Below are 13457 nucleotides of genomic sequence, written 5' to 3'. Positions count from 1 at the left end.
TGCTTTTATGGCAACAAATGCAAAAAATATATAAATAATAAAAATAATTTGTAAGCAGCCACATACTTCTTTGCAGAGCTGGGTTTGTTTTAATTTCTCTATTTAAGCTTTTGAAAGCCACTTCTTGTTCCTTTTGATGTCTGTGATGAAGCTCATGCATTCAAGGCAAGGCTTAGAAGGGAACAGTTCAAAAGTAACTTCACAGACCATGACACAACACTTGGAGCAAAGTGACTTGTCAAATTAAACATAACATAGTCTTGCTAAATGAGACTGCGGCTGGTTTTATCCTATTCAAAAGCTTGCATTACCCAACTGTAAAGCTCTGCAGGTTCACATTCCAAAGAAACACCAGACACCCCAGACTACAACTTACAACATCAAAGAGGTGGGTAATGTTATGGCTACAGTATGGATCAACTGAATAAACATGAAACCCTAAAGGTCTCATCTAAAGAAAGTAAGCAATATGATTACAATCACTGTTCTTCCAGCATAACTGACTGTTTTCTTTTATGGCACCAAACTTGAACTTGGTTTCAAATGGAAATTATAGCTGTATAGCTCAACTGTTCAAAAGCATTGTAGATTAAATGACCTGTTCTTATGCCTCAGTACAGTTTAAACGCATGCATAAATATCTGATTATATTTGTCATTAGTCTTTCTATGTCTGAGCAGAAACAAACAACAAAAGATAGTGCTTGATCAAATTAAATCAAGCTTTATATAAAACGCTTTCCAACACAAGAGGATCTTATATTACAAAATAATACCAAATATCGAAAATAGAATAAAACAATGAGAATGAGTAAAAAAAATATATATATTTTAAAAGAAATTCTGCCCCCTGTACTATTGGACGTGAGGAACCTCTTTTTGGATAATACCTGCAAGCCAGGTAAGACAACAAGCAGCAGGTTTTTTGGGGGGAATCAGCTGAAATCTCTCAGAGTAAAGGTGGAGAAACCAGCAAAAAGCTGCTCAGATAAAGCTAATAATGCCAAGATGGAACAAACATATGAATAAGTTTCTTTGCATCATCCTGAAAAAGATTTTTCTCACTTTAGTAATGTCGTTAAGATGATGAAAAAGCTCTAGATATTTCTTTATTTGTGAACTAGAAGGCAGATCTGGACCAGAAACATTTGAAATCACTAAACCGAATAAAGCATTGCTGCTTTATGTGCATCATGCTTTAAAGCAAACACAACAAAGCATTACAAAAGTAATTATACCACATATTTCCCCAATGACTTTGATTCAAAAGAGAAAGAAAGCCTACGGTAGTTTTATCATTTAATTTCAGGTCCTGCCCATACTTCCTTCCTTCTGCTGCACATTCTATCCCTTTGTACAGCTGAAAGTTGTAAAATTGAGACAATATTATTTCTGGTCATTACTTCAAAATGTTTGTAAACCGCTAACCACAACACTCCACACATAGAGGTTACACATTTTATTGCCTTTAATCACAGCCTGATGTCTTTTAAATAAATAAAGTAAAACAAAAAAGAAGAAGAAGTTTAACTTTTTACTCCTGGAATATTACAGGATGGACGACCCAAACAGACTAAAGTTTAAAAGGTTTAAAACCAGATAATGATGAGTCAGTCAAAGTGATAATCTATCAAACTTTTCTTTGCTGAATCAGAAAAAAAGCTTAAAAAGGATTGTGTCAAGCTGTAAAGCAATGACCAAAGGTCCACGAGCAATCTTTAGGAAAACAATGAATAAATAGGAAAACACCGGGAAACAAGCAAATAATCCATGGCAGAAAAGACACACATGGATTAAAAACTATAATCTGGCAAATTATTGCTAAAAAAATAAGAGAATGCATATTTAAGAGCTTACCAACAAGAGAAGAAATATATAAAAAGGGTTTATTCATGTCTGGGAGTGAAGGTTTGGTTACCTTTGGACAGAGAGTACCAGCTGGCTCCATTGGTGATCCCTTCGTTAAAGAAGTCTCCACAGTTCCAGCCTTTGTGCATCCAGCTGTGAGCGTACGAGTAGGTCCGAGCCAACTGCCATCACAAACAAATGCATGTGCTCTTCATCATTCAGACATTTAAATGAACAGATAACAGTGAGACCATGTCAGATGTACAACATCTGGAAGTAACTTTTAACCAGCTGCACACCTGCCTGAAGATTTTGTCATCTGGGGTGGCAGCGTATGTGGTCCTCCCTCGAATGCGGGGGTCTCTCGACCTGTCGAAGGGATAATTGGCAACCACTGCTCCTCCGTGGAGATTGGCCGATAAGATGAAGTTGTAGTTTTGCATCCATTTTATAACGGCCAGAGTCTCGGGTTCGACCTATGAAGGGAAAGTATAAAAGAGACGCTGAGGCTTGGAACACAATGAGAAGTGCAAGTTAATGCAAAAACAAGGTGAAAGTACTTTTAATATATATTTACTAAATTTCCAATACAATAAATTGCAAAACTGCATATGATGCTCCAGCTTTACCAACACAGAGAATGATGAAAAAAAAGAGGTGCATTATAATTTAGCCACCTTGATTCGCTGCTTTGTAGATGTATACATCTTTCTCTACTTTACATATAAAATATATAATCAGCTTTCCCAAAGCATGATGCTTCTAACTATGTTTAAATCTATTGCAAATAGATTTAAATGTCTTATTTTGGAGTCATTTGACAAGAGCTTCTTTTTTTTTTGGTTGAGATTTTATGGCACTAGTGGCTCGTTTTCCTTGACAGTAGGATGACAGGAAAGGGGGTATGAGAGGGGGAGAGACATGCGGCAAAGTACCACAGGTAGGATTTAAACCCGGGTCAGTCGCATCGAGGACTAAGGCCTCCTTACGTGGGTCGTGCGCGCTAACCACTGCGCCAACCTGCGCGCCCCAAGAGCTTCTTAAAACTGGGGTGTCCAAACATTGTTTATTGCAAGCTGGAAACAAGATTTCTCATGGCTCTCTGTCATCCATTTCTTCTTCCCACTTTTCAAAAAAGCTTAGATTTATTAAGTGCATCTTTGTGTCTTGTTTTTCTTCCATTTCATAATTATACACTTCTTTTCTATTTTTCTTTTGGTATTTAATTGAATCTTGTGGTTGGATCATGACAAAGTCATATGTTTATGCTCTTTAAAAATACTTTAGCAGAAACAGTATTGATGGTAATTAAAATAACCGGTTATCGATGCAGCAGAACATGTTGCAGAACAGACACAGCATTTGGTAGACAAAATGAATCCTCTGAAAAATTAAACATGCTTTCAAAAAGCCTTAGGATATAAGAAACCTTTAAAAAAGTCTACACCAAAAAACATTTTTATTAATAAAGAAATGGGAGTTAACAATTTCAGCTTCTCCAAGTTCTTTGGGAGCTCTAATGCAAAAGATTAAAGCTCAACCTTGAGCTTCTACTTATTTTCCAGACTAGTGGAAAACATAGCTGTTCTCTCCCAGCCCTGCATCATGTAATCGCTCTTTCTGGGAACAGCCTGTAGAACAATAAACACAGTCTGCCGCCCTGTTACTACTGACCTTGAACACATTACAGTAGATGTAACCAAGCAGGATGACTTAAACGTATCTGTGAACCTTTAGTGATGTCGGTACATCATATAAAGTAGAAGTTGTCAACAAACTGATGGACCTTGACTTTAGGAAAGAGGCTGTGACCCACAGAATAACAATGGCTCAGTTCACATTACACACTGAATCCCAGTCAGTCAGTCAGTCTGCTTCACTGCTTTAGTCTATTTTATCTTCCTGTCCTACCCTCGAGTCACAATCATCTATAATTATCACACATCTAAGTTCACATAGTGTTCATGTTTGTGTGCAATGAAGCTGATTTTTATATGGTTTTAAATTGACAAAAAATTATAAAAATCTGTAGTAAAGTGGCAACCTATCCAGAAATGGATGGATGGATGGATGGATGGATGGATGGATGGATGGATGGATGGATGGATGGATGGATGGATGGATGGATGGATGGATGGATGGATGGACGAATGGATGGACAGATGGATGAAGAGGTGAATAGATGGATGGATGGATGGATGGATGGATGGATGGATGGATGGACGGACGCACGGATGGAAGGACGTTGGATGAGCGGATGGATGGACGGATACACAGATTGACAAAGGGAAATATGGATGGATTATTTAGTCCTTCTGGAAATCTCATTGGTTTTCCTAGTTTTCAAATAATTTAAAGTGAAATTTAAAATATAAATATTAAAAAAAATATTATTGAATCTTAACACATATAACACATAACAGATGTAATACTTTAACCTTAAAGTGTTTCTGTTTTAATATAGCTATTTTTACATTGGCACAATATTAAAATCCAGTAAAAACAGCCCCTTACCCTCCAGGGTCTGTTACTCCCCTGCCTTTGTGGTCAGAGCTCCCTGCACTCCTTCAGTGGCTCAGAACAGATGGCCCTCACTGCTGCAGTCCATAAGAAGCTAGAATGTCAACCAGTCTGCACTTATCTTTCCATAATTACAGGTAACGTTACAATTATTACATCTCTCTGTGTATATTTGCACTCCATAACCTGCTACTCCATACTGGAGGAAATGGAAGAGGGCAGTAATTTGTTGGCAGTCTGACCACAGATCTTTGCCTGGACACCTACAGTTCAATGTCATTTACAACAAAATTTAACTTTAGATCAACAAAGACACAGTGGGAGATGATCATCTGTGAAAAAGAGTCTGTTTAAGCATGACAAAAACAACCTCACGCCTTCTAAAAATGAACGTCATGGAAATCCTCTGGCTTGATACATATCTACTTATTTCTAGCAAAATCACACTAAAATTACAACATGTGGCATTGCTTTGCCTAAATACTACAGTAAGAAGGGCTTCATGTTGTCAGTAAATGTCATCCTGACCAGCATGAATAACATGGTGATAACAGTGGCGCGGTTGTGTCTTCCTGTCAACAGGCAGTTGGCTGTGAAAACCAGGGGCCACTAAATAAGACCAGAGCAGTTTTGGATAGTTGTATTTTTTCCAAACCATGTTTTAATAAGAAATATCAGGATAAAAAAGGAAAAAAAAATAAAATGGTCACATTTCCATGGGAGTAATGGACAACATTCAAACACAAAAGGGTAAAGCTTTCCAGCTGAACTCGTTTAAATAGGAGAGATGAGGCACCATATACTATTTCCCCAATATGGTTATAGTTTAGTATTACTTTCACTGAAAAACCTAGTTATCTGATTCATTTTAATATTCATCTTATACTTTTAACATGATATAGCTTCATCATGATATGACCAACAGTCCTTTTGAAATTTGTATTTTTTCATAGTTTTGTAATATTTAATAAAAAACAATATCAAGTAACCGACTCAGCAGCCAATTATAAACCAGCAAATACAACCTGATGCTGGAATTTAGACAGCAAAATGAAGAAACAGGCCTGGTTTCTGCAAAGTCATGTATTCTTGTTGCCATATGTTTGGCATTTGAGTAACTTAGTGTTATTATAATTATTAGAATAATTTGAGCTTCATTTATCATCAATTTTCAAAGGTATGTTCTCAACTAGAAATAAGCACCATTTGCTTTTGGCTTTGCACAATAGGCGGATGGATACTGTGGTATTTTTGATGAAACAGAAATCCATTAGATGGGGAGGGGGGACTTTAAAGGAGTTAACCAAGAACAGCAGCCTTTTCCTTTTGAATTTAGGCAGAGAAGTTCAGGCTCCCCAAAGGACCTGACCTTAATACTAGAAACGTGCTTTTTGGCAGACTATTAGCTGTACTTTGACAGCACATGCTTTTATAAATCCCTCTACTGTTCATTTCACGCTCAAGTGCCCTAAAGCAAGTACAGGGGGAACTACAGAGGCCATTCGATCACCTGGAACGAAGCCACATGTCTTCTAAATCCAACCTGAATGATGGTATTTACTCTAAAAATTCAATCCAGTTTATACTCTCAAAAATAAGGATAATATTCACAAGCCTGTAGCCTGTGTCTGTTGCTTCTAAAAATGTCTATAAATGAACAGCATATGAGAAAATGTTATTAGCAAAGAGGAAGGTTAGATGTGCCTTTTCTACTTGCAATGTTAATCTTTTTCAAATTGTGATCTGGGGTTCTTTTCAGTCAACATAAATAGTATATTCGTATTTTTGGAAAAAAAAAATGCAGTTCCAGTTCAGGTAAAGAAAAAAGGAACAGAAACTCTTATTCTCCCACAGCATACTTTTAAATTTCTAAACTGTGTGCAGACAGGTTACCCAACAGATTTTTAATATAAAGCACACCTTCTGTCTAGAGTGTTTACTAGTAACTGTATATAATTATGGACAGGTCCTTATATAGTCAGCCAAACTCAGTTGGAGCAGAAATTTAATCCTGGGCAAAGTTCTCCAACTATGTAAATGAACACAGTTGTTCAGCACATGCACACACAAAGTCTATTCAGTTCCTTTCAGTGTCCAATCTTTACCAGCCATATTTGCTTTTATTTAAAGAAAAAACAAATGTATGCATGTAGTCGAAACAGGATATTTACAGAAACTACTACATTCAGACCAAACTTTTCCTGAATGCAGAGGTTTGGAGACAAAAACCTTTAAAATCTACTTAGTTGTTTGGATCATTTGAATTCTTACTTTCTCTTTTTATCAGAAGAGGTGAATCTTCTAAGCGTGAGCTTGCAAATATAATGAAAACAGAGGTATGGTGGGGGTAGCATCATGTTGTTTGGTGTTTTGCTGCAGGGGGATTTCTGCACTTGGTGCAGTTTAGTCTGATTTAATATCAGACTATGAAATTTTTTTTACAGTATTTGTCATTTTATGTACTGAACTTATATGATTTTAATTGTCTTCTTACATAAACAGTTATCATCCATTAACACTGACCTGATGTTCCCAGTTGTCTGGCAGCGGAAGGTGGTGGTTTCTTCCATTTGTTTTCTCATAGTAGTACATTAGTGCATTCAGGTCTGGAAAGTTTCGATTCAGATCAATATCTCTGGCATTCCCTCGACCCACCAGATATCCATTCAGTTCAGGACCCTGTTGACACAAACAAATTGATCTCCTTAGTGTTTGTTTGAAGTGTATCGCTGGTAGACGTTAGCCTAAATCAGTGGTGTCCACATTTTTTGGCCAAAATTATTTCGTAAAAGGAGCTCAAATGTCAAAAAAACGAAAACATATTTAACAATACAATTATTTTTAGTCTGCTTAAAAACTAAACATATAATATTTAAATGAAAAAAGTACATGCCAAAATTGAAACTTAGCTTAGGGTTATGCTCATTTTCCTCAGCAGATAAATATCTAGATTATGAATTATTTTGGCTTTGATTGAAATAAGGAAATAATTTAGATAAAAGAACAGGATAAAGGTAACAAATTAGTTAAAAGAAACATTAGGAATTGAAAATATACCAAACTGTAAATATGTGTTCATAAGCATTTAATAAGCAACTAAATGCCTTGACTACTATTCTTACTACTATATAAGTCATTTCAATTTCATGGATAGAGCTGGTACTATTTACTATAAAATAGACTATTAGGGATAATGCTAACAGCAATTTTGGTTTAAAAAAATTTTTTACTATACCCAATATTTTATTTGTAAAAACGTGGTAATTTTTGGTAATAATTTTGGCTTATTGAAAAAGAAAACATAACCACAAATTGTCTACTTCTGAGGCGAAAGGAATGAAGAAGATCCCAACACCAGGGACTGGTTTCTAAAGTCAGACAAATAAAAACAGATGAACAAAAATTTTTCAGTCTATACATTAAGAATGAGTCTGAAATAACTCTGCCCAATGTTACAATCTGTTTGTATCCCTTGTTAAATAACGTTTCATGGTTTGATTTCACTATCCACACAGAAGCACAAATGTAAATTAAGAAACGTACTTAATCAAGCTTATTAAGAACTTTTAGCCTCTTTAAGTTGGCTAAAAGATCTCAAAAAGCAAAACAACACGTCCGAATCAAAACAAAAACAAGAACAGATGAAAAATAAAGTCACTGACATGAAGGTCTAGGGCAGCAGAGGGAACAAAAATGCACCCGTCACCTTCCCCATGAACCACAGTGATGGTCCATGTGATGGTCCATGACTTTTGAGAAATATTTCTGCAGAATGACGAAACAAACATACAGCCAAACCAACATTTCAGGAAAAAGCTGTGGTGGTAAATGCCTGAGTTTCTCCACTGCTTCGTGACCAGGACAACATTCTATAATAAAGTCATACTAAAGTCATTCTCTCCCAGCTTTTAGATGCATCCTAGTTCCAACAAATCTGAACCAAATCAATTGCTCATCATTAAGACTTTTATTCCAGGAAGTATTGGAGCAGAAAATCAGCTAATAATTTACTGCAGTTTGAGCCGCCTGCAGTAACGACATAAAGCAGTAAACCTGTAAGGAGAACCCTACTGCCATTCCATAAAGTAAAGTTATTCATGTTTAACCGTTATCATACCAAGCATGATGCTGGGAAACCAACCATAACATTTATGTCCAGATGCTGCTGCATCCAAACATCTGTTAAGCACCAAATTATAGTGTAGTTCTGTGCACTCTGATTGGTAAAGAGAAGGTCTGCTGTCTGCTATGTGCTGCAGCTCTCTTCCGGACATATAATTAGTCTCAAAGAGATTGCATACACGTGTGTAAGTGTTTGTGTCAGACTGGGTTGTATGCGATCTGTGGTTCCATGCACAATTACCTGGAAAAGATTTTCCTTAGGTACTTACTGACATGAGCAAACGCTGGGATCAAAATCACCTGCTATTGTCTGGATCTGAGTTGCATCTTGAATGCAGTCATTTGAACTTAAAACATATGGCTTAACATATTATCACATAGACTTAAACAAACTGCATCTTAAGACTGAGGGCTGTGCTTTTTTAGCACATGTGTGTTTTGTTTCACTAATGGATCCTTGACATTTTTGGCAAAAACAACTTTTTTTTTTCCTACTTAGGCAGCAGATGACTGGATTAGAAAAACAGAGGGTCCTTAGGGGGATTTCTGTCTCTGTTTTTTCTTCTTTGGTGCTAGAAGCAAAAAAGCTCACACTCATACCAGTGTTTACATTACCTGTCTGGCTGCCACTTCATAGCCGTCAGGGTTCATGGAGGGCAGGATGTGGATGCGTGTGTCATGGATCAGCCTTGTGATCCGCTGGTTTCCGGCCCTGTACTCTTCGCATAGAAACTTTGAAAGTTTGATGAGAAGTTCGCGGCCGAGCACCTCGTTGCCATGCATGTTGCCCACATACTTGAACTCTGGCTCCACTGCAAGAAGAGTTGAAAAAATGGAGGGAGTAAGAAGACATGCGTGAGCATGCATACGCTCTTATATGTTTAAAACTTAATGTTTCAAATTTAGCCTGCTAAAAAAAGTAGTGCACTTTTTTTCTCTTAAATTAGAGTGCCTTTTTAACTCAAGTCCAGAAAAAAACAAATACACATAATTGTACCATATGAGTCAATAACATTGCTGAATTCAAATCATGTGGGTATAGAATATCCGCCTTTAAAACCTTTTTTCACACGATTGTTGGAGAGCTGGTGCCTAACTCTACAGAACATGGGGCAGGTTACACCTTAGACCGATCACCAGTCAAACACACACATATACCTAGAGTCACCTTAAAGGATCAAATTAACGGTCCTGTTTTTGGATTATAGATGCAGATCCTGGATCCTGGGACACAGGCCCTACAACATTAACTGAGTCCCAGATATGTAGTTCTTAGGTCCCCCATTTAATGTTTGAAATGGGAAATGTACTAAATTGAAAAGATTTGTTTATTAAACTACTACGCTTCGTAAATGAGTAAAATTTCATATAACAATTGTATTTTCCCTCGATTTAAGTAGGTAAATAAGATGATCTGCCAGTGGAATTTGCATATGTACCTATTTCTTATTTAAATTTACTTATTCCATTGGCAAGTGTCCCACTTACCTGCTCAGTTTTTTAAAAATGCATGTACTTTAGGGAAAATGGACTTACTTACACTGCAGTGTAAAGACCACTGTTCTTCCTGCTATAAATATGTGGGGTACATGTTTCAGCTCATTCTAAGGGATTGAATTATTGGTTGATGTCAAGCAATCATTGTTAGAACACAGTCAATGCCCAAAATGATGTTTAAAGACTTTTTATTTGACTTTATCACAGATTCTTAGTTTAGAAAGTTGCAAAGTTCAGACATGAAGAATGCAGCTGTAGATATTTTTCTGTGAATTTACTGTTGATGGCAAAAAAGCTTTTTCAGAAAGGACAAATTTAAGCTTCTCAAATGAGAAATGTAAGGCCAATAAGTGATTCTCCCCGTTTGTGTTATTTCAGAGGTCATCTGATATTCTCGTTGGTATCTTAAAGCAACCAATCCAAACAACCCCGTCCGCTGGATAGATTTCCCTCCTCCCATGGGTCACTTCGTTAATCATTCCTGAAGTGCAGAGAAACCCAGACCTGCATTTAGTGGAACTTTAGGCCAACACCGTGACTGAAAACTGACAGCTATCAAGTATTGTTGTGTGCATTGCTGTTTTTCCCAAATTCATTTGTGTGTTTTCTTTGTTTATCTCTCACTCATGGCAGTTTGACCGTGCAAACCCCCTCTTTATTTTTACCATGATGACAACCAGCAGTGAGTTCAGAAACCACTCGTAGATAGAAGCAGCAGGAGCAAACAAACCAACCAAACTTCCTAAAGAGTAAAAAGAAGGCTGACCTAGACAAGAACCTAAGGTCACTCCCCCGTCATGAAGTGTACAGTTCCTGTTTTTAACCTTGCGACAGAGCAGGCACACATCCGTCTATTCTACTGAAGGAAGCCCCTACGGGTACAAAAGCGGAAAGCTGAAAAAAAATGCAAGCTCAGTCATGGCCAAAATAGCATTCTTTGCAGATATCAGGCTATTTCTTAAGTTGTTCCCTAAGCAGCAATGAAGGAATGGTAAGAAAAAAAAATTGACATGTTTGACATGTGGTATAATCATTTGGCATTTTACCCACAAATATGAGGTGCAGTGTGGTCATGGTTTAGATGTTTTTTATGTGCAATCAATGAGCAAAATAAAGAAAGGAGTTGATTTGGAGTGTAGGGAGAGAGTGAGTGTGTATGTGTGTGTGTGTACCTGTCTAACCCTCAAAGTGAGGACCATTTTTCCAATTTCACCAAATTCAGGACCAGTTTTTGCAAAGTGATGACATTTTGCCGGTCCTCACATGCTACTTTGCTAATGGTTAGGTGCAGGGTTAAGGTGTCAGTTAGTTAGTGTTAGGGTGAGGTATGCATTGGTAATGGTTAGGTTTAGAGTTAGTTTTAAGATTAGAGCATAGAAAGGGTTGAAAATGACTGAAAATCAATTGAAGTCAATGGGAGACACACATGGTCCTCACTACATATAGCAGAATGAGTATGTGTGTATGTGTGTGTGTATTTGTGTGTGTGTGTGTGGGGGGGGGGGGTATTAAACAAGCAAAACATTTTGCAGAAGTAGGCTCTGGGTTAAACCCATGTTGACTCAAAATGAACCTATTAGTCATCTACTCAGTTTTGAATTGCACCACACAATTTGTCAGAGGTCGGATGGCAGAAAAACTGAGATGAAACACAGATGTTGGCTCAGTTCTTTTGCTTTTTTATTTTCTCTTTTTGTTGGATTTCCACTGATGATTATCAAAGACGCCAGCTTTTTAAAGCCCTCCTCTCTTTTTACCCTCATGAAGCCAAATCTGGAGGCTTTTGTTTTATCTCCTTGGGATAAAACCAGAATCCTCGCACAGGCTGCTCAGTCTCCTGCCAGCTATGTCCCAACACCAAAAAGTGCATATGAACAGAATGTGCTCTGAATATCATCTATGCTCCACCAAAAATCACTGACATTTTCTCTACCTTGATTAAATGCAAATGAATCTGAACATCCTATAAAATGTGTTTTTGTGTCTACCTGTTAAATGCTCCTCTATATCCTTTCAGCCAAACAATAAATCAGGTGTTACTCACAGGCTTCATGGATCCCTGGGTTGTCACTGAACTCCAGCACATAGAGGTGGCGGCCCTCCACACTGCGCCCGATGCTATAAATGCGAGTGATGTAGGAGCATTCGCTCTGCACTGCAAAAAGGACTCGGACCATGTCCTCATATCGGTGATGCTGAAAGTCAGAGCCCGACGCTGGAAGCCCCATTATCCCCAGCAGGAGAGCACAGAGCCAGGGAACAGTCCTCCTCTGCAGCATTGTCCACTCAAAAGACACAAAGATGTAAAACACAGAGGAGCACAACACACAACTGTCAAGATGTGTGTGTTTTTACATGCCAAACATTTTGCTTAGTGCTCTTTTCTTTCCTGGTTCCCCCTCTTGCTCCTGCTCTCCCACTGCCTCCTCCCACATACAGACCTTGGAGTGAAGAGCAAGCAAGGACAGCCCCCCTCTCCTCCTTTGTCTCATTCTCCTCCTCCAACAGCTGCTCCTCTTTCACTCTTTTACCCCTTGGGTCCTTGTCAAGTACATGCTACTTGCTTTATTAGTGCTTTCCAGTTCTTCCAAAATCCCCCCAGGCAGACCCTCTCCCTCTCTCTGCATACAGAAATTACCTCTGTCTGTGTGAAGCATTCATTTTTTCTTCCTTTTCTGTCTTTAACTCAACTTATGTGCTTCTTTCTTGGGGAAATGTTTCCAGGGTGCTGCTTTTCTCAGCCCTTGCAGTTCTCAATCATCCATTCATTAACTCTTAAGTCAACACATGGCCCCTGTGTCTGAGAGGATGCATGCATGTGTGCCTGCTTTCCTCTGATGAATCAATGCAAAAAACTATTTCGCAACCTCTTAAAGCTCTTTTTCTTCTAAATCATACATTTAAATAAAGTTTCTTACTAAAGTATTGATACCCAATTAGTCTACTATTCTTTTTTTATATTCAAGACATTAAAATGATGAAAAGGACTTTTCTTTATTATCAATTAACATGCTATGACTATTTGGAGGTAAATGAAAACTTTTTTAACCCAACTCCCCTTGGTAAATTCAATATTTCTTTAAATATTAATTGTCTTGTTTTCACTTTAGGCCTTAGAGTTGACTCGATTTTTCTTATCAGTAAATATTTTTTGATAGAAACCATCTCAGTCTTTTGTTCTGTTTTCTTCAGACCACATGCCATTTTTGTGCAGGCTACAACAGATCCTTAAATATTTGTCTTTAAGGGGATGATAAGTTATAAGTGATGCAGAAGGTTAGCAGATTCTCCTACCTGAGCTGTGTATCTCTGCAGCTCTTCCCCTAACACAATGGACCTCTTTTTGTTCTGGTTAAAGCTATTTGTCTTCATTCTGCCAGTTCTGCAGCAAAATAGAAAATGCTCTTCGTTCAGATAAAAAATTTTCATCTGCATTTCATTCATTCCTAATGCTGCAAAATGGCTTGCTTT

General features: G+C 37.6%; 1 protein-coding gene across 1 annotated transcript; it reads right to left on the bottom strand.

Annotated features, from left to right (window-relative positions):
• Positions 1 to 1870: 1870 nt before the first annotated feature.
• LOC119792205 (carboxypeptidase N catalytic chain-like) lies at positions 1871 to 12303 on the bottom strand. Its single transcript, XM_038298729.1, has 5 exons — positions 12031 to 12303; positions 9105 to 9301; positions 6891 to 7046; positions 2147 to 2323; positions 1871 to 2029 (listed from the first exon to the last, which is right to left on the bottom strand). Exons 1-5 carry the CDS (start codon positions 12263 to 12265, stop codon positions 1886 to 1888), a joined length of 909 nt encoding a protein of 302 aa, XP_038154657.1. The 5' UTR covers positions 12266 to 12303; the 3' UTR covers positions 1871 to 1885.
• Between the last annotated feature and the right edge of the window lie 1154 nt (positions 12304 to 13457).

Source organism: Cyprinodon tularosa, unplaced genomic scaffold (assembly GCF_016077235.1).
Source record: "Cyprinodon tularosa strain WSP-4 unplaced genomic scaffold, ASM1607723v1 ctg413, whole genome shotgun sequence".
In the NCBI taxonomy this organism is placed as follows: Eukaryota; Metazoa; Chordata; class Actinopteri; order Cyprinodontiformes; family Cyprinodontidae; genus Cyprinodon; species Cyprinodon tularosa.
The sequence above is the reverse complement of the archived record's forward strand: the minus strand, read 5'-3'. Positions and strand labels throughout refer to the sequence as shown.

Excerpts from the sequence above, each read along its gene's own strand:
- LOC119792205 (XM_038298729.1), bottom strand. The coding sequence starts at position 12,265 with ATGCTGCAGAGGAGGACTGTTCCCTGGCTCTGTGCTCTCCTGCTGGGG. Across the intron at positions 9,302-12,030 it reads CCCAGGGATCCATGAAGCCT|TGGAGCCAGAGTTCAAGTAT; the intron begins GTGAGTAACACC and ends CTCTTCTTGCAG. Across the intron at positions 2,030-2,146 it reads ATGACAAAATCTTCAGGCAG|TTGGCTCGGACCTACTCGTA; the intron begins GTGTGCAGCTGG and ends TTGTGATGGCAG.